The sequence below is a fragment of the Paralichthys olivaceus genome, chromosome 2, assembly GCF_024713975.1.
Source record: "Paralichthys olivaceus isolate ysfri-2021 chromosome 2, ASM2471397v2, whole genome shotgun sequence".
Classification (NCBI taxonomy): domain Eukaryota; kingdom Metazoa; phylum Chordata; class Actinopteri; order Pleuronectiformes; family Paralichthyidae; genus Paralichthys; species Paralichthys olivaceus.
In genome coordinates this window covers 22490446-22508169 of record NC_091094.1, presented here as the reverse complement: position 1 = coordinate 22508169, position 17724 = coordinate 22490446, and the positions used below count along the sequence as shown (strand labels likewise).

Sequence of the window (17724 nt, the reverse complement as noted above, 5' to 3'; positions counted from 1 at the left end):
CAGGAGCAGATAGTGGTGTGTCAACAAAGATGGCCGCCCATCTTTTCTTGTGTCTGTGCACGTGGATTTATGCACTGTTGGAGAGAAAAGACAGCAAATTCTGTTCATCATATGACAGGTAGACCTATCACGTCTTATGGTTTGTAAAAGTTACAGCGTCACCGTAGGCTGTATGTAGCCATCTTCCCCTTATCTTGTTGGCTTTTTACAGAATTCGTTTTCAGCCAACAGTTAACAGTCAATCTCCCTATCAGGAATGCTGGACTCTGGCTTTGTCTATTCTGAGAAACTGTGGTCCCCCCACCCACCACCACCCCACGCTGCACTGTCACCCTGCTCTCATACCAGGCACCAACCTCTCCCCTTGCTCTGAAGGTCAGATGTGGTGGAGCCAGAGTGTGAGAGGCGAAGCGCTTATCCCAGAATTACTGGATACACAAAGTTACAACAGCTACGTGTGACAGTACAACACACTGTGGCATCAGTGGACATTTTCATCTGAGGCCTGAAGTGTTAAAGCTCCAAATGTTCTTGTCTATGAAGTAACAATTTTAACAAACAAAAAGTATAACGTGAATCCTTCATCATATGATTTTGCTTAATCGTCTCTCATGTTTATCTATTTTAAATTCGCATGAGGCTCTTTATTTTTCTGCTGGAAGCCACGCGCCATGTTTCTCGCTATTAATATAATGTTGTGTATTTATAGAAGCATGTTTAATGCCACACAGCTCCTGAAATAATCTCCTCTAAGGTTGCATCCTCTGTGGCCTCACACAATAGCAAACATCCCTGTTGACACTTAACAACACAAAAGCAAACAGGGCTGTAAGAGGCCAACATGAGTTCATCAGCAGCAAAGTCACCTGAAGGGAAATCAGTTCAGTTGTGTTAATCAGGAGGTTTATTAAAACATTATCACTATTCTAAATACTAACTGTTTCTAGTAATGTGTTTTTCTTTTAATATCCCAGGCAAATAACTTTCCCTGTAAATATTGGGTTAACTCTCCATGTTGTGTCTCTGGATGTTGGACACAAATCACAGTCCTTTTAAATGCACCAATGATCTGCCCTTCAAATTTTATAGAGTGAAAAAATTCCCCCATAGGGATGCTCCTAATGCAGCCCCCTCTCTCCTACTCCCTCGCAGTGTGTACAGTGCATAAAATAACTGGGATACAAAAATAGCCGGCTTGGGTTTAGCGCAATGACAAAAACGTAGCTTTCCTTTTGTGTCAATTGAGACAGACGCGCAGCACCAATGGGCATCGGAGGAGGTGGCATATGCTAATGAGGGACAAATGTCCACTGACCGTGACCTTGAGGAACACAGTATAAAGGGGGGCACATCTCAGCAAGCTGTCATTTCGTTGTGGCCGTCCTGAGGTCAGTTGACAACTTTCCTCCTTCGTTTGGTAGGTTGATCATTACGCATTTTACGCGCGGGTTAACTGCTCTTTAAAATGTCTTTTTCAGTCTTGATTTCACTCTGAGCAGTGCATTCATACCTTTTACCTTCGCTGGCACGTGTCAGTTCACGCGCTGCTTGTTTATATATTTTCGTTCTCGATCGGTGATGGTGGATTTGCGCTCTTTACGCACGAGTCGTGTTCTCATGGCTGCGTTTTGTTTTCGTCAATAAAAGTAAAAAAAAAAACAGCTTGAGAACCACTGACTAACACAAAGTTTTTTGTTCTCACCGAAGGACCCGTCTTTCTCACCGTGCGTCCGGGTTCTGAAGCCGGCGAGGAGGTGCCACCATGTCGCGCTTTGACTTGCAGGAGTTCGGCGACGCTGCCCCGTTTTTACGCAAATCCGACCTGGAGCAGATGTCGGTGCAGACCATCCCTTTTGACGGTAGGCCTAATAAGGACACCTCAGAGAAACGGAACCTTATAGGGCACATCAGATTACAATTATTCATATCATTATTAAATATAGTATTAGACGCAATCTTACATTTGTATCAGTGGCTGAATAAGGTAAAAGAAGTGCAGCAGGTGGATTCAGAAAATGGTTTGATATTGCAGCTGCCTGTTATACTAGGGCTTTTAAAAAATAACAAAAACGAGACATAATATGTGCAAATAATTTCCTTTCATTCAAGATAATTGTTGTGGAACTGCTGCATGGATTTATTTTGTTCAAATGTCAAATGTCACAATTTTCTGTTCTGTTATTCTCAACTTAAGGTCAAAAAAAATAATAGATATATTGCTGTTATTACTACAATAACAAACAATAAAAAAGGCCAACTTTTTTATTTGTATTATACTTTTAATTTGCAATAATTTCAATGAAATTTCAGTGAAATTTCATCTTCTGTCAACGTTTTGATTTTGGTGAGTTTTTGCAATTAAAATCACACATCTCTGTAGGTAAGAAGCGAGCCTGGATCCCTGATGAAAAAGAAGCGTACATTGAGATTGAGATCAAGGAGTTCAGCGGTGACAAAGTCATTGTTGACACCAAAGATGGAAAAGTAAGTGCTCTTCATTTTATTTTATTTTATCAACATAGAGAATATGTACAGCAGTCATGAGCCCATCCTCATTTCTGCCTGTGTTCTTTCCTTCAGACCATCACAGTGAAGGAAGGTGACATCCAGCAGATGAACCCTCCCAGGTATGACATGATCGAAGACATGGCCATGCTGACGCACCTCAACGAGGCCTCTGTGCTGTGCAACCTGCGCAGACGTTACTCTTCCTGGATGATCTATGTGAGTGTCCCATTGTGGACCAATGGCTCGCCCCCCTCTCTCCCATGTTTCCATGTCCCCCAAAGAGCATAATTACCCAGATGAAATTACAGAGTTAAACTTGACGTCATGTCCTCTGGTTTGCTCAGACCTACTCCGGCCTCTTCTGTGTGACAGTGAATCCATACAAATGGCTGCCAGTCTACACACCCAAAGTGGTCGCTGCTTACAAAGGCAAGCGCCGCTCTGAGGCGCCACCGCACATCTACTCCATCGCAGACAATGCGTACAATGACATGCTGCGCAGTGAGTGTTTCCAGATTACAACAACCTATACAACACAAGCATATAAACTCTGAAACATGAAAGCCCACGTTTTTACTTTCTGCTCTTCAGATCGAGAAAACCAGTCCATGCTGATCACGTAAGTTTTAACTCACTGGAACAGATTTTATTTTGTCACAAATTAGAGAAGAAACCAAGTGTTTGTACCTGTATGTGCTGCCTTACAACATGTAGACTCTCCACATACAACCACTTTAAAGATTTTTTTCTGTCAAGAGCTTTCGGCCTCGACGATTCTCATTTTTTCTTTCTGTTTTATAACCTGCAGTGTAATGAATTCAATTTACACGATCTTTACCAGATTTGTGAGCATTTTTTTACTGTACCTGTTGTATGTACACTTTGTTATTTTTCACACTCCTATAGCGGAGAATCCGGTGCTGGCAAAACTGTCAACACGAAACGTGTCATTCAGTATTTTGCCATTGTGGCAGCTCTTGGGGAAACAGCTGCCAAAAAAGGAGTAAGGCTGATGTGGCAACCCATATTTTTTTGTTTTCCACTCCCTCCTTTTTCAAGCTTTTTTTGCTCTATTTTATTCTTTTTATTGTCGTCTTCGCTTTTTTTGGTCCCAGGAATCCTGCAGTGTATTCCCTTTAAACCGTGTCCATACATTTTCCTCACTGTCCCAGTGGTGAATGTGAGAACTGATTACATTCATGTCTGAGTCTTTACCTTCATGTGTTGTGCAGCCATTTCCAGCCACTCTCCTATGCTTCCTCCCTGATTTTTGAATCATTCTTTCCCACCATTCCTTATAATTTCTTTTTCATTTTTTTGCTTTTTGGCTCCACATTTTTCCATAATCTTTCCCTTTGCTTTGGATTTTGGTTTTTGACTTTTCTATGTTGTTTGATGCTCATTTTTCCTCCCTTTTTCTCCCGTGTGTTCACCACACTCCATCATGTAAAACAAGGTGTCCATCGGGTTTTAACAACAGTTCTAATTTTCCAGTTGTTCATGGTTTTCCCCTTTGGTTGTAAAAGTATTATTCTGTGACACTTGACATAATGTCATACTCACAGGCTTCTCATTTTCTTCTTCAGCAGCACAGTCCTGCCACTAAAACAGGGGTGAGTTTACGCTGCAGAAAAAAACACCGCAGCTACTTCAGAGGTTATTAAGAATAAACTGTAAAAGATAATGTGATTAAGCTTACTAACATTTTACTCACAATTGTATCTTCCAGGGGAATCTGGAGGATCAAATCATCGAGGCGAACCCTGCCATGGAGGCGTTTGCTAACGCCAAAACGCTGAGGAACGACAACTCATCCCGTTTTGTGAGTATCTGGAAAATTCCTTATATTGTGTATTGTTTATACATTTAATATCATTAGTATTAAGGTCATTTTTTTCTTACATCTCATATTTCTTGCATGATTAATTTCCTGCAGGGCAAGTTCATCAGGATCCACTTTGGACCTACAGGCAAACTGGCCTCGGCTGCTATTGACATATGTGAGTTAATGGTTACAGAGGTTTTTTTTTAACACCATGTATTTTTTATTTTGTTTCATATATAAGTGGATGACCTCACACCCCTCCCTGTGTTTCAGATCTTCTGGAAAAATCCAGAGTGATATTTCAGCAGCCTGGTGAGAGGAGCTACCACATCTATTACCAGATCATGTCCCAGAAGAAACCAGAGCTGTTGGGTGTGTTAATCTGGCTGCTTTTTTATATTTCATTCCTTCCTGCTGCAGGATTGTGACATGATCTGGTTGACTCATTGTTAACTCTTTGTTTTAGACATGCTGCTGGTGACCTCCAACCCGTATGACTTCCACTTCTGCTCGCAGGGCGTCACCACCGTAGAGAACCTGGATGACGGACAGGAGCTGATGGCCACTGATGTAAGAACGTTTATCTTTTCCACAAGGAGAATATCAGCTGCATCTGAGCACAGAGCATAACTTCTCTTTTGGCTCTCTGCAGAAAGCCATGGACATCCTCGGCTTCCTGCCCGATGAGAAGTACGGCTGCTATAAAATAGTCGGAGCCATCATGCACTTTGGCAACATGAAATTCAAGCTAAAGCAGCGCGAGGAGCAAGCAGAAACCGATGGCACTGAGAGTAAGAACCAGTGATGTCTGGCTCAAAAGCAACTCCAGATTTAAAAGGCAGGTTTATGACTCAACCTTTTAATTTTTTTCTCTTGATCAGGTGCGGACAAGGCCTCATACCTGATGGGAGTCAGTTCAGCTGACCTCATCAAGGGCCTCCTCCACCCGAGGGTGAAGGTGGGGAACGAGTACGTGGTGAAGGGTCAGAACGTCGAACAGGTAAGGAGATGTTATGTGTGCTCTCTGTGTTTTTTGTCAACACATGTGACACAGTAGCTAAAGATGAAAAATGTAAGAATAAAATATATAAATATGTCAAATAGATAAGAGCAGATCAGTCGTAAAAAAGGTTCAATCTGCAGGACGACTCGTATGATGATTAAAGGACAGCTCCTTAGTCCTCAGATGATCTGTTCACTTGCCACTCCACACTCATTAAAATCTGGTATCTAAGCAACTGGGGCTATCTGTGTGAATGACAGCTTTACTCTTGTGTGTGTGTGTGTGTGTGTGTGTGTGTGTGTGTGTGTGTGTGTGTGTGTGTGTGTGTGTGTGTGTGTGTGTGATCTAGGTTAACTATGCCGTCGGTGCTCTGGCCAAAGCGACGTATGACCGCATGTTCAAATGGCTCGTGGGACGCATCAACCGGACGCTGTACACCTCCCTGCCTCGCCAGTACTTCATAGGAGTCCTGGACATCGCTGGATTTGAGATCTTTGAAGTAAATTCATTTATATTACAAATGTTTTTTCTTATGTTAGTATGGATCTAAAGGTTATCCTTACTGTTATTATTATTATCTAAAATCAAAATGTTTTTCTCGATGCATGGTCAGATTTTGGTGGAAAATCAACAGGTTCTCTGTATCTCGCTCTCTATCTCACCGTGTTGGATCAGCATTGCTGCAGGAGGAATGTTGCGTCCTTCACGCCGTTCACGTCTAAATGCGTGTTCTGAACACCTGTTCCTTTTTTTGATTGCAGCTCAATAGCTTCGAGCAGCTGTGCATCAACTTCACAAATGAGAAGCTGCAACAGTTTTTCAACCACCACATGTTCATCCTGGAGCAGGAGGAGTACAAGCGTGAGGGAATTGAATGGACCTTCATCGACTTTGGGTTGGACCTTCAAGCGTGCATTGATCTCATTGAAAAGGTGAACTGTTGTGTGTATCACAGGTGAATCATGGATGAGTTTCATGGAGGTGTATTAGATTAACGCGCTGCTCTTCCTCGTCCAGCCGCTGGGCATCATGTCCATCCTTGAAGAGGAGTGCATGTTCCCTAAAGCCTCTGACAACAGCTTTAAAGCCAAGATGTATGACAATCATATCGGCAAGTCGCCTAATTTCCAAAAGCCGAGGCCAGACAAGAGGCGCAAGTACGAGACCCACTTTGAGCTGGTGCACTATGCTGGTGTGGTAAGTGATTTCCTCACTAACACACTGAGACAGTGCTGCAGAATTTATCCTTACACACAGAATCCAATCATTGGAACGTCCCTGCTGTTTTTCACAGGTACCCTATAACATCTTCGGGTGGCTGGACAAAAACAAAGACCCACTAAACGAGACGGTGGTGGCGTGTTTCCGAAAGTCTTCCAACAAGCTGCTGGCCTCGCTCTATGAGAACTACATTGCATCAGACGCAAGTACGATAAACAAGATCCTGATTATTACATGTAGTCTTTTAAATCACTTCTTAAAAAACATTTTATAGACTTTCCTTTGTTGGATGTCATCTTTTTATCTCTTGTATGTTTTATTGCTTTTATTCTATTCATTTGCATATAGTTGCTTTGTCTTCTTTATATTGTTCTTGTTCTGTTTTAATCACTGCTTTTTTGTGATGCTGTCTTCTAATTGCTTTTACTTATTGCTTTTATCAGTGTGAATGCATATTTGCAATTAGGCATAAAGCATTATTATTATTATTTACAACGTGGTCACATTAATTACTCTACTAATCGTTCAATAGTGTCTGAACCGAGGACTGGCAGCAAGGAGAAGAGGAAAAAGGCGGCCTCCTTCCAGACGGTGTCTCAGCTTCACAAGGTGAGAGTGTGACAGTCTGTTACTGATGCAGGTGAACGTAAAAAGTGTTTCAGACGATGTGAGCGCCTGTGGGCCTCTCTGAACAGCTGGGATGGAGGCAGTTAAGACTTGCAGTGATGTTTAGGGCAATGATCACATGAACATCACTTTAAGTCTGTGCTGGCTCCTCTCTCCTTCACATCGAGGATTTCGTTTAACATGAAGGTTCTGTTCTCTCTCATTTTAATAAATTATGCTTTAATAGTAGAATTGTGGAGGATTTTATACTGACTACATTTTTCTCTCCTTCATCCAGGAAAACCTGAACAAGTTGATGACCAACCTGCGCAGCACCCAGCCCCACTTTGTTCGCTGCATCATCCCTAATGAGAGCAAGACTCCAGGTAACACGCGGGACGATTGCATATCATCAGGAGCTAAGTGATGTAGGTGAGGCTGATGTTTGACACCTTCTCTGTGCAGGGATCATGGATCCATTCTTGGTGCTGCACCAGCTTCGCTGTAATGGCGTGCTGGAAGGCATCAGGATCTGCAGGAAGGGCTTTCCAAACCGAATCCTCTATGCTGAGTTCAAACAGCGGTAAGACGAATCAGAAAAGGCAAAACTCACTTTTCATTCGATGGACATTAAGTTTCACTGATCGCACTGTTTTCATATATTCAGCTATCGCATCCTGAATCCACATGCCATCCCAGATGATAAGTTTGTTGACAGCAGGAAAGCGGCAGAGAAGCTGCTGGCCTCGCTGGATATCGACCACAGCCAGTACAAGTTTGGACACACAAAGGTAGAGGGCAGCAGCTTATGTGTAAAACAGAGCTACTTACTCAAACCATTTACAAAAGTACTGTACTTAAGAATAAGTTAGTTAAGAATAAGTTAGTTAATAATAAGTTAGTTCAGAATAAGTTAGTTCAGAATAAGTACGTTAAGAATAAGTTAGAAGAACTAAGATAAAATAAGATTAGTCCTAATGCGGGGAAAACATAAGGAACTCTAAAAATAGAAATATTTATCATGTAAACAAAATATATATAAAGTAAATATACTTGACAGGTGAACACCAAGTATATAATGATGGGCACCTACAGACTAACAGTATATAAAGAAGTTGAAGTTAACAACTGCTACTGTTTAATTTATGACAGATTTATATCTTTAACATTAATTAATCTTGTCAGAATCTTATGTCATTGACACTTGCCCCGCCCTTTTTTTGGCACAACCATGTCCATGCTAAACTATAGTAAAGGTCCTGACTAGATTTTGTTAAAACAGGAAATAAACAGACTGAAGCTGATGTGTCCCACATTACCCAATGTCCCCACCCTATACTGTTTTTGTTCTGCAAAATAATCCGACATCATGGCTTGAAATTTGGTAAATCATTCAGAAATTAGAAGCGCTGCATGATGATATCTATGAAAACTAGTGTGATCACAGTCACGCTAAAATATCCCCTCAGTTTCTATGATTTTATTCCTTTATTTGAAGCTATATGTTTATGTGTTTGCTGTCAACTTAATATTTGCCTCCGTTCTTCATGTAGGTGTTCTTCAAGGTCGGTCTGCTGGGTCACCTGGAGGAGATGAGGGACGAGCGTTTGGCCAAAGTCCTGACACTGCTGCAGGCAACCGCTCGGGGCAAAATCATGAGGATGGAGCTGCAGAGAATGAATGCAAAGAAGTAAAAGAGCACAATCACATTAACATCCGTCATCAAAATCTCTTTTACGAAGCCAAATGAATATAAAATGTATGTGGAGGCGCAGCAGAGCTCTGAGCTTTGTTCCTCACAGGAAGGTGAAGACGTGAGTACAGAAAACATGAAAGAGCTGCAGCGCCAGTTGCTTCAGTGAACAGGTTCAATCGCAACACGATCGGCCGCGAGCCTTTCAGCTTGTGTTACACTATACCTCGGTGTTCACTCCCTTGCTGCAGTATGTGTGGCATGCAAGGGCAGTGTTATCGGTGTGTGTGAGGCGTGTGCTTGCCCTTGTATGGTTACCAGGCATGTGTGTGTGGCCCCTCTGTTATTAAGGGCCCCAACTCACACACACACACACACACATACCCCACTCTCTCAGGTCTACGACTATTCTCTCCATCCACTCTCTCTCTAAATTAAACAATGCTGACGGTGTCGTCAGAGCCAGGTGGCGACATGTGTCAAGTAGCAGCTGCTGAGGCCCTCCCTAAAAATACAACCCTCGGCCCCCTCCCTGGACACCCAATGGCCCCTGGCCCCTTTTGTCCCCGGCGCCTGTACTTCTAAGTGAGTGCATTGATGGAATATGTGGAGGGTGACAGAGGATTTAAGCCGGCCGTTGGACAGAGGGTTTTAGTTTCTAAATAAACACAAGACACTCACCTTTGAGAGGCACTCGACGTGGAGTCATGTCAGACATGCAATCAGTCACCTTCCACCTCCCCACCACCAGCCCTCCAGTCACCTTCCACCCCAGCGTGTGCACGCTCACTTAAACTCACCCCCTAAACACTGACAAGGAGTCCTTGACCACTCTGCTCCAGCTCCAAATTTAGGTGCTGCTAGACGCCATCCTACTGAGACTAAATCAATCTAGTGACCCGTTTGGTCACAGTCATGAAACATCAAAAGCATCAGTAGGTGTATGATTTCACGTCGCATCCCTTGGTGTATGATTAGATACATGGGTGGAGATGGGCGCAGGATCTGTGCCAATAAAATCAAGCACCAAGGAGAAGTCACTAAATAAATAAACGGGGAAGTCCAGGATAAATCTTTTTGACCTTCTTCTCTTTATGTTCTCGCTCTCAACTTCTCTTAAAGTGACACGAGGTCGACATCAGCGACAGCACAGTGTTCACTTGAACTGATTCTAAACTCAATGTTATTTTAACATCATTTGTGTATATTGTTACAATGGGTGTTCATACAACTAAACTTTTTAAGATGAGATTTTTAACCATATGTCTTACATATAAATATACTGTAAATGAAATGATATTATATATTATTTTACTTTTAGTTATTGGAATTTATTTTCCATAACTTTTTGTGAACTACATTCAACTGTTCAACAATCATTATTATTAGATAATTACTTCATTTAAATATATTTAAATATTTAATCTATTTTATATTTAAATACTTTTATTGAATCACATTTTTACTCCCTAATATATATATCAAATGAAAGTTTTGAATAGCAAAACAATACTTTAAAATAACTAAAACTTTACTTATTGTGAACGCATTTGTGTTGTATAGTTCAAAAACATTTCATTCACTTGTTTTCTTTTAAACGCCAATGGTGCAAATTATTCAATCTTAATTTAATTCAGTCATTAATTGAAATCCCAGGGTTCGATGTCATTAATATATTGTCCCTACTTACCTCAATATGACTGAAATCTATTATTTGCAGCTTTAAAAATCTTAGTTGGGCCATTTACTGTATACCTGAGTTTAAGCTTAAGTGTTTGAACTTTTCTGCTTTCTTTTGTATATATATATATATATATTCATTCTTTTCTGTTTTTTTTCTTTTTTCAAATAAATCAAGCTGTTCTAAACCTAAAACCTAGCACATGCAGAAATAATCTCTGGACTACAAGTACCCCTGTTGGGTAATCACTGATCTATTTGTATTTTTAGATTTAGTGGTTTAAAAAAAGTTCACTCTATCCTTTTCTGTTTTTTCATTCCCATCATTTATCAGGGAGGCCCTAATGATCATCCAGTGGAACATCCGGGCCTTCAATGCTGTCAAGCACTGGCCCTGGATGAAGCTCTTCTTTAAAATAAAGCCTCTGCTGAAGAGCGCCGCCACCGAAAAAGAGCTGGCTGCTCTGAAGGAGGAGCTGGCCAGGCTGAAAGAGGCTCTGGAGAAATCCGAGGTCAAGCGTAAAGAGCTGGAGGAGAGGCAGGTCAGCCTGATCCAAGAAAAGAATGACCTCTCTCTTCAGCTGCAGGCAGTAAGTGATGTACAGAATTCAAACATTCAGCTTATACGAACACAGATACTGTAGTAGTGCTGCACTTACCACTGCTGCACTTTTTGTCCCACAGGAGCAGGACAATCTGGCCGATGCTGAGGACCGCTGTGAAATGCTCATCAAAACTAAGATCCAGCTGGAGGCCAAAGTGAAAGAAATCATGGAGCGGCTGGAAGATGAAGAGGAGATGAGCGCTAATGTGCTCGCCAAGAAGCGCAAGCTGGAGGACGAGTGCGCCGAGCTTAAGAAAGACATTGACGATCTGGAGATCACTCTTGCTAAAGTGGAAAAGGAGAAACATGCCACTGAGAACAAGGTGAGGAGAGTGCAAAAGGAGAGTTGCCTACAGAGGGGGCTAAAGGCCTCTGAAAGATCTGCAGCACATCAAGTGGATTGTAGGACTTAACAAATAAACCAATAAATGTATCTTTAATTTCTAACTTATTCTGTGCAGGTGAAGAACCTGATTGAGGAAATGGCAGCTCTGGATGAAACCATCCTGAAGCTGACCAAGGAGAAAAAGGCTCTGCAGGAGGCCCATCAGCAGACTCTGGACGACCTGCAGGCAGAGGAAGACAAAGTCAACACTCTGACCAAAGCCAAGACAAAGCTGGAGCAACAAGTGGATGATGTGAGTTCATTTATTGCTTTAGAAAGCAGAGGTTTCATTTTGTCGACAGGTTTGATAACTAACATTTTTTACATTCCTGATGTGAATCAGCTGGAGGGCTCCCTGGAACAAGAGAAGAAACTGCGTATGGACCTGGAACGGGTCAGACGTAAGCTGGAGGGAGATCTGAAACTCTCCTTGGAGTCTTTTATGGATCTGGAGAACGACAAACAGCAACTCGAAGAGAGGCTGAAAAAGTGAGTCATCATATATTCACACAAAAAAAAATGTCACCTTGTTTTTGAGGTTGTTGAGGTAATAATGAAATCTTTCCCACCAGGAAGGAGTTTGAAATGAATGCAATAAGCACCAGGGTTGAGGATGAGCAGGCCTTAGTCAATCAGCTCCAGAAGAAGATAAAAGAGTTACAGGTGCAAACTAGTCTTATTACCTTCAACAGATATGAAAATTTAATTTTGACAAAACAACTGAACATAATTTTTCTCCAGGCTCGTTCAGAGGAGCTGGAGGAGGAGCTGGAGGCCGACCGGGCTTGCAGGGCCAAAGTGGAGAAGCAGCGTGGTGATGTGGCTCGCGAGCTTGAAGAGCTCAGCGAGCGACTCGAGGAGGCTGGTGGGACCACCTCAGCTCAGATCGAGATTAACAAGAAAAGAGAGACAGATTATCTGAAGCTGCGGCGAGACCTGGAGGAGGCCATGCTGCATCACGAGTCCACGACGGCAGCCCTGCGGAAGAAGCATGCTGACGGCGTCGCTGAGCTGAGTGAGCAGATCGACAGCCTGCAGCGAATCAAACAGAAGCTGGAGAAGGAGAGGAGCGAGGCCAAGATGGAGGCTGACGATCTGGCCTCCACTGTGGAGCATCTTTCCAAGGGCAAGGTAGACAAAAGAAAAAGAGACACACTGAGAGAATAAAAGCAAGATGGAACCAGAATAGATCAAAATGTCTCTCTTGTCTGCAGGCCAATTCAGAGAAGATGTGTCGCCTGTATGAAGACCAAATGAACGAGTCTAAAGCCAAGGTTGAAGAGCTCCAGAGGCAGCTCAACGATACGAGCACCCAAAGGGCCCGTGCTCAGGCCGAGAGTGGTAAACGCTGTTCAGTTTATTATAAATCTCGGATTCAGATTTCACAGACTGGTTATTAACACAGGGACCTTTTCCTTCTCATGGGGCAGCTGAGCTGGGAAGGAAGCTGGAGGAGCGAGAGTCCATGGTGTCTCAGCTCCAGAGGGCCAAGAACTCATATAGCCAGAACGTGGAGGAGCTCAAGAAGCAGCTGGAGGAGGAAAATAAGGTCAGGTACCAATAAATACATCATCAGTAGTTAATCACAAGGCTAAATCATAGAGATTCAGAGATCCTACAGTTTAGCTAACTGCTCTCCACCACCCTGATTGTTCTCTAAAGGCTAAGAACTCCCTGGCCCATGCACTGCAGTCAACCCGACATGACTGCGATCTCCTGCGGGAGCAGTATGACGAGGAGCAGGAGGCCAAGAGTGAGATGCAGAGAGCTCTGTCCAATGCCAACGTCGAGGTGGCTCAGTGGAGGACTAAGTATGAAACTGATGCCATCCAGAGAACTGAGGAGCTGGAGGAGGCCAAGTGAGTGAGATGTATTTTTTACAAAATTAGTTGGTGCAGAATGATCATTTGAAGGTATAACATTGGAATCTGTTTGCCTCTCTGTAGAAAGAAGCTGGTGATACGTCTGCAGGATGCTGAGGAGGCAGTGGAGGCATCTAACGCCAAGTGCTCCTCCCTGGAGAAAACCAAACATCGGCTCCAGACAGAGATTGAGGACCTGATCATCGACCTGGAGCGAGCTAATGCTGCAGCTGCTGCGCTCGACAAAAAGCAACGCAACTTCGACAAGGTACTGGCAAAGAGAAGGGAACCCATGTCTTTAAAAGTCACTAGTTTCCTGTTAACAACTACTATTCATTTGCTTCCCTGAAGGAAAATAATTTGTATCTTTTATATTTCCCTTGTTAATATTACATTTTTGACTTTTAACCTTTAATGAGTGTGTACTGTGTGGAAATTTACCACGTGACAGCAACAAAACAGAATAGTACATTTTGTTGCTGTCACATGGTAAATTTCCACACATTATCTTACATCATCTCAATCTAACATTGAATAACTGTCAAAATGGATGATGAGTTTAGGCCTCACCATCTCGGGAGACTTACAGTCTAAAACATTAAACAAGTACAGTACTTGGGCTCCACTGTAACTGTTCTTTGTCTGCTGAAGAAGAGATTTGATTTAAAAGCTGACAATGAGTGTCATTGTGCATCCAGGTGCTGGTTGAGTGGAAACAGAAGTATGAGGAGTGCCAGTCTGAGCTGGAGACCTCTCAGAAGGAGTCTCGTGGCCTGAGCACAGAGCTCTTCAAACTGAAGAATTCTTATGAGGAGAGTCTGGATCATCTGGAGACAATCAAGAGGGAGAACAAGAACCTGCAAGGTAGAGCTGAGCTCTAATTCCCAGCTGGATGGTTGGATTGGAGAAAACTTAAGACTTAATGTGAAACACAATTTTTGTCTTCTACAGAGGAGATTGTTGACCTGTCTGATCAAATGAGTCAGGGAGTGAAGACCATCAATGAGCTGGAGAAGATTAAGAAGAGTCTGGAAATGGAGAAAAGTGAGATTCAAGCTGCGCTGGAGGAAGCTGAAGTAAGTAGTTAACAACGTTCCCACACCTCTTCCTCTTATTGGTGGTCTGTGGTATATGCCTGACTGAGGTGAATATCATCGAGCATTAAGTGGACATGTCTGTCTCAGGGCACTCTGGAGCACGAAGAGAGCAAAACTCTCAGAATCCAGCTGGAGTTAAACCAGATTAAGGCCGATGTGGACAGGAAGCTGGCAGAGAAGGACGAGGAAATCGACAACCTCCGGTGAGTTTTACACATCGCTCTATTCATCCATACATCAGCACATCCAAGATTCTTTCCCTGTCAACCACTTTTTATATTTACCTCTTCATCACCTTCTAGTCGTAACCACCTGAGAACCCTGGACTCCATGCAGGCCACCTTGGATGCTGAGGCTAAGTCTCGCAACGAGGCAGTGCGCCTGAGGAAGAAGATGGAGGGCGACCTGAATGAGATGGAGGTGCAGCTGAACCACGCCAACAGGCAGGCCTCCGAGTCCCAGAAACTCCTGAGGAACCTGCAGGTGCAGATCAAGGTGAGTCCCCGCCGCAGACAGCCAGCATGCTCACCCTGAAGGTCATATCAAATACATCTCTATTGTTACACACTTAAAAACGAATATTTTTACCCTTTCTTGATTCCAGGACATTCAGATGGAGTTAGATGACACTATTCACAAGAATGAGGAGCTGAAGGAGCAGGTGGCGGTGACTGAACGGCGGAACAACCTGCTGGCTGTCGAGGTGGAGGAGCTCAGGGCTCTGCTGGAGCAAAACGACCGTGCACGCAAGCTGGCTGAGCATGAGCTGCTGGAGGCCACGGAGAGAGTCAACCTGTTGCACTCTCAGGTAAAAACTACATTACAGTGCATTTATCAATAAATCATGGCATTAAGAAGCAGCAGTGTAGTTGAGTATATGCTGTGTTTTCACTAAGAAAGAACCATGACTTCCCTAGAACCGCAAAATAACGTGCAACTACACACAACAGTCTTTTACTGAAACACTGCATGGAATATTACTGCACTTAAACAAGGTTTGCATCTCCATTCACGTCCATTCACAACATGGGGGTTTCCAGTAGGATGCTGGGGAAGATGCAGAAAAGTCCGGGGGAATAATCACAGTAGTCAGCATTGATCCCATTCTCTTTCACCATATCACACTTACTGTCAAATCAATAAATATCTTTAAAAAAAAAAAAAAGAATGTTTAGCTTGCTCCAGGACTGTGTTGTATATGTAACCGATAAACAACCTGAGCCCCCTCCAGTTATTCATTGATTGGTTTTTAGGTTCATTTTCAGCAGCTGAAAACAAAAGAAACTGTCACTTCAATTTTCAAAGTCTTGAAGTCTTTCATTTTGTTCTCTGGTTGCAGAACACTGGGCTGATCAACCAGAAGAAGAAGCTGGAGAGCGATCTGTCCATTCTGTCGAATGAGGTTGACGATGCTGTTCAGGAATGCCGCAACGCAGAAGAGAAGGCCAAAAAGGCCATCACTGACGTAAGACCTCTCGTCAACAAACATTTAACACATCAAGAGAAAAGAAATTTAACCAACAACATATATGGATAGTCTTGATTACCTCACATCTGAGCCAGAGGCTTGTTAATGTTGACTTTGCCACCGTAATTTCCAGTCCTATAAGAGTAGACCTAATGCCCCTCTCTGTATTTACAGGCGGCCATGATGGCAGAGGAGCTGAAGAAGGAGCAGGACACCAGTGCCCACCTGGAGAGGATGAAGAAGAACATGGAGCAAACTGTAAAGGACCTGCAGATGCGTCTTGATGAGGCCGAGCAGATTGCCCTCAAAGGAGGCAAGAAGCAGGTTCAGAAGCTGGAGGCCAGGGTAAGAGCTGGAATCAGTGTTTAAGGAGTCAGTGTGTCTCATTTGTCAATCCTTACACATTTGTAATGAGCTGATGGGTGACAGTACTTGCTGATCTCACTGGTAGGTCAAAGAACTGGAGAACGAACTAGACTCTGAGCAAAAGAAGAGCCAAGAGTTTCAGAAGGGAGTACGCAAGTACGAGAGGAGAATCAAAGAGCTGTCCTATCAGGTAAACCACCTCACCACCAGCAGTACAACATGAGAGCTTTTTTAGAGAAATTGAAGGCAGGGTAAAAGTTTCACTCTGGTGTTTGTGCAGTCTGAGGAAGACAAGAAGAACCTGCTGCGCTTGCAGGACCTCATCGACAAGCTGCAGATCAAATTGAAGAGCTACAAGAGGCAGGCTGAGGAAGCAGTGAGTCCACCATCACTTGTTTACTGCTGCCTGACAGTTTAATATGTGGTAAAGTGGAGAGAGTGACAAGCTTCCGTTCACTGTACACTTCGATCTCTGTGCAGGAGGAACAGGCAAACACCAACATGTCCAAGTACAGGAAGCTGCAGCATGAGCTCGACGACGCAGAGGAGAGGGCCGATACGGCCGAGTCGCAGGTCAACAAGCTGCGTGTCCGCACCCGTGACCAAGGCAGCAAGGTTGGCAAACCAAATGCATGCAATCCATTTCACAGTACGGTGCACAATTGTATGACCTTCGGGAGAATTTATTAAAATTAGTTTGACTGGCTACATGACAAGAGCTAATCTTAGAAGAGCCTGGACGTAATCCTCTATTGAATACGACCTCACATAGCCACCTCATGTGATCGCTGGTGTGGTCATGAGTAACTTTGTGACATTGTGTATGTGGTTGCCAGTAAACACTCCTGTCTTGTGTATTTCAGCACACTGAGTGATGCCATGAGGCTGCAAGTAAACAAGTCAGCTGCAACAGATGTGCTCGGCTGTGTGAACGCCCAAATAAAGACTTTTAAATCTTTCCCTATGACTGATGTGTGTGAATGTGAAGAAGGTAGAAACCCCACAAAGGTCTAAAGAAGAATTTATTATATTATTAATTTGACAAACAGTTGTTAAATAAGGAAAATGAAGTTCAACACCAGCATTAGAGGAGGAAGGTGAAGGGTTAGAGCCTGTTACAGAAGTGGTTATAGTTGGATGTGAAACTGAAACGTGAATCTTTTCTTCTTTGTTTGATTAGTCAGACGTGTGCAGACGTGATTATTTAACACAACCATGAGAGATTTTCTGCATTTATGGTTTAAATTTTACAGCACGAATTATCCACTGTTAATAGTTGTCCTCTACGACAAAAACATCCACAGATGCTGTTGATCGTTGTGTGTTGAGAGACAATATTTGATCAAAAATCACCACATGGTCTGAGTTTTAACTGCCAGTTTAGGAGTGGCTGCAAAATGTTTGTC

The 17724-nt window shown here is 43.1% G+C and overlaps 1 protein-coding gene across 4 annotated transcripts; it reads left to right on the top strand.

Moving 5' to 3' along the window:
- Positions 1 to 1308: 1308 nt before the first annotated feature.
- Positions 1309 to 17277, top strand: myh7ba (myosin, heavy chain 7B, cardiac muscle, beta a). 4 transcript variants are annotated; one of them, XM_069511922.1, is made up of 44 exons: positions 1309 to 1417; positions 1708 to 1859; positions 2381 to 2484; positions 2581 to 2724; positions 2853 to 3009; positions 3100 to 3127; positions 3415 to 3511; positions 4098 to 4121; positions 4238 to 4330; positions 4445 to 4508; positions 4607 to 4705; positions 4800 to 4903; positions 4986 to 5124; positions 5215 to 5333; positions 5686 to 5835; positions 6098 to 6268; positions 6354 to 6533; positions 6631 to 6763; positions 7090 to 7166; positions 7462 to 7549; positions 7629 to 7746; positions 7831 to 7954; positions 8717 to 8853; positions 10871 to 11126; positions 11221 to 11463; positions 11602 to 11778; positions 11869 to 12014; positions 12098 to 12188; positions 12267 to 12656; positions 12740 to 12866; positions 12956 to 13074; positions 13188 to 13384; positions 13472 to 13655; positions 14086 to 14251; positions 14339 to 14463; positions 14572 to 14687; positions 14787 to 14979; positions 15089 to 15292; positions 15824 to 15949; positions 16127 to 16297; positions 16404 to 16508; positions 16599 to 16694; positions 16799 to 16933; positions 17182 to 17277. In XM_069511922.1, exons 2-44 carry the CDS (start codon positions 1763 to 1765, stop codon positions 17191 to 17193), a joined length of 5826 nt encoding a protein of 1941 aa, XP_069368023.1. In that variant the 5' UTR covers positions 1309 to 1417; positions 1708 to 1762; the 3' UTR covers positions 17194 to 17277. The 4 variants fall into 4 exon arrangements, with proteins under 4 accessions (XP_069368023.1, XP_019942145.2, XP_069368027.1 ...); XM_020086586.2 differs by having other exon boundaries at positions 4095 to 4121; XM_069511926.1 differs by lacking the exons at positions 1309 to 1417; positions 1708 to 1859; positions 2381 to 2484; positions 3415 to 3511 and having other exon boundaries at positions 2623 to 2724; positions 4095 to 4121.
- The last annotated feature ends 447 nt before the right edge of the window (positions 17278 to 17724 follow it).